This window comes from Microtus ochrogaster, chromosome 21 (assembly GCF_000317375.1).
Source record: "Microtus ochrogaster isolate Prairie Vole_2 chromosome 21, MicOch1.0, whole genome shotgun sequence".
NCBI classification, from domain to species: domain Eukaryota; kingdom Metazoa; phylum Chordata; class Mammalia; order Rodentia; family Cricetidae; genus Microtus; species Microtus ochrogaster.
Genome location: NC_022022.1, coordinates 10,743,098 through 10,745,833, shown reverse-complemented (window position 1 = coordinate 10,745,833; position 2,736 = coordinate 10,743,098). Strand labels below are relative to the sequence as shown.

General features: G+C 42.1%; 2 protein-coding genes across 2 annotated transcripts in view; both read right to left on the bottom strand.

The window, feature by feature from the left end:
* Positions 1 to 285: 285 nt before the first annotated feature.
* On the bottom strand, positions 286 to 1,043 carry LOC101988260 (translationally-controlled tumor protein-like). Its single transcript, XM_013349884.2, is given in 2 exon segments — positions 286 to 808; positions 810 to 1,043. Coding segments are annotated over 2 exon segments (522 nt in total). The 5' UTR covers positions 930 to 1,043; the 3' UTR covers positions 286 to 406.
* A 7-nt stretch (positions 1,044 to 1,050) lies between these two features.
* The window catches only part of Sike1 (suppressor of IKBKE 1), an 11,793-nt gene continuing 10,107 nt past the window's right edge, over positions 1,051 to 2,736 (bottom strand). The window contains exon 5 of the mRNA XM_026784090.1: positions 1,051 to 1,558. Coding sequence (XP_026639891.1) covers positions 1,451 to 1,558 — 108 coding nt within the window. The 3' untranslated portion in view covers positions 1,051 to 1,450. The remainder of the gene's footprint in view (positions 1,559 to 2,736) is intronic.

Genomic DNA, 2,736 nt, shown 5'->3' with positions numbered 1-2,736 from the left:
CCAGGCTGGTCTCGAACTCCCAGAGATCCGCCTGCCTCTGCCTCCCGAGTGCTGGGATTAAAGGCGTGCGCCACCATCGCCCTGCCTTTGGTGTTTTTTTGAGATAAGGTTTTTCTGTGTAGCCTTAAAGCCTGTCCTAGGACTCACTCTGTACACCAGGCTGGTTTTATTTTGTTTTGTTTTGTTTTTTTGAATTTAAATGCACTTTATTTTTAGACAACCTACATGACATGTTTTTTCTTTAAAGGAAAAAAAAATTAAAAAAGAAAAAACCAATGTCTCCACTCCAGATAAATCATGGTAAAATAAGAGCTCAAGGGGACATCAGTCCCATTGTCCTGAGTCCTGGTGTTGTGTGGATGGGCAGCAGCAGCCGGTTATGGTGACAGGTGATACATCCAACTTGTTAACATTTCTCCATCTCTAAGCCATCCTTGAAGAAAATCATGTGTGGAGTCGCGCCATCTTCACGGTAGTCCAGGAGAGCAACCACGCCATCTGGATTCATGTTCTCACCAATAAAAAACTGGTAGTTATTGAAATTAGCAAGGATGTGCTTAATTTGCTCTGCAGCCCCAGTCATAAAAGGCTTTACTCTTTCTGGTTTCTGTTCTTCAAGTTTGCCTTTGAGTGATTTCATGTAATCTTTGATGTACTTTTTGTAGGCCCCTTTTGTGAAGCTGGTTTCTTGTAAGTGGTGGTTCATGACAATGTCAACACCAGTGACTACTGTGCTTTCGGTACCTTCGCCCTCTGGGCCTTCGGCGGAAGCATTCCCACCAATGAGCGAGTCATCGATGTTACCGGTACTCTGTTCTACTGACCATCTTGCCCTCCACCTCCAGGCACAGCCCGTCCGCGATCTCCCTGATCTTGTAGATGTCGGAGAACAGCTCGTCATGGCTGATGATGTCCCGGTAGATGATCATGGTGGCGTCTGGGGACGGTGGCGCTAGCCTGATAGCGCAGAGCGAGCGTGGTGCAGCCGGAGCGGCGCTCGGGGGGAGGGGGGAGCGGGCGGAAAAGCACCAGGCTGGTTTTGAACGCGTAGAGATTCATCCGCCTCTGCCTCCCAAATGCTGGGATTAAACACGTGCCCACCACCGCCTGGCTAGCCCAGTGCATTCTTACTGTTCTCTATATTTATATTTAAATAAGTTGATTTCCATATCCTCAAAACAACCCGGTTAAGGTTCCAAAGAGACAATTTCAAGTGCAAATTTTCGATAAGGGGAGAATGGGGAGGTTTCTGGGTTTCCCTCTATCTAAGTTTTGCATATGCTTTTTTAATCCTTGAGAAACTCTCAAAGAGATTTTCTTTGGGCACGAAGAGAAATAAAAGGTGGTGGATTAGGGCTGTGTGCTAGCACTCCAGAGCCCAGCCGTGTAGCCCAGGGGGGATGTTCCCACATTTTATCCTGTTGGAAGTGTGATATAGCGATAGACCAATTTACTCTTTTTTTCTTGGGACATTTTCTCTGAATGAATCGTCCTTTTTCTTCAGATGTCTCATTTGTCCAGTGGGCTTTAGATTCCTTAGGTTGATGCCTTCATTCTCCTGGAAAGATAAAAACAAACCCTATCCCAACCCTAACTTTGGGAAGTTTCCATTTTTGTCAAGTTATATCTGATCAAATAAAAGACATTTGCTAGTCTTTTTTTTTTTTTTTCAAGACAGGGTTTTGCTGTAGTTTTAGAGCCTGCCCTGGAACTAGCTCTTGTAGACCAAGCTGGCCTCAAACCCACAGAGATCCACCTGCCTTTGCCTCCTCCCCCCCCCCCCAGTGCTGGAATTAAAGGCGTGAGCCACCACCACCCGGCTAACTTGCTAGTCTTATAAGTTATTTTAGATTGAATGGCCATGCTGTTGGATAAACTATAACCTCTTCTAATAAAGAGGTCTTTCCTGTTTATACCTAATCTTTATCAATTTTAATGGTATCCATAGATTTTTTTTCTCCTGTGGAAACAAAAGCAAAACCTCTTCCCCAATGTAACACATATCCTGGTTTTCATTCTGAGGTCAACAGATCTTTAAAGTATACGTGCATATTTACTTCAGCAGTTTTTTCTCATTCAATTTTTCTCCCCAGCTGTCATTTCTTTCTCATTAGCATTTAAAAAATAAAGTTAATAAAGCTTTGTGTAATCTATCAGGGGGTCTTTATTGCCCCTTTTGTTTATTAAGCATATCTTTAAAGTGCAGTTAAATCTTTCTATAACTTGTTCTGTAGGATTGTATGGTATACCTGTAATATGCTTTATGTTGTAATATGCAAAATACTGTTTCATTACTAGAGATATATATTGGAGAATTGTCAGTCTTAATTTATATGGGTATTCCCATGATGGCCATAACTGGTGGTCGTTCTTGTATGGTAACTGATAAACTAAAGTTCCTTTTCTAATTACCATGGGCCACTCATATGCTGCGGTAGGTTCTGATCTAAATTCCTCTGTCCGTGTGTGAATATTTTTTTTTCAAGACACAGTTTCTCTATGTAACAGCCCTATCTGTCCTGGAGATTGCTTTGTAGATCAGGCTGGCCTTGAATTCACAGAGATTTGCTTGCCTCTGCCTTTCGAGTGCTGAGATTAAAGGCATATGCCACCACACCTGGCAAATTTTTTGTTTGTTTCACTGGTATGTTTTTCTAAGGCTTGTATCTTATCAGTCAACTTTTTATATTTGGCATGGACATCAAACCACTTTTTTTTTTTTTTTTTTTTTTTTTT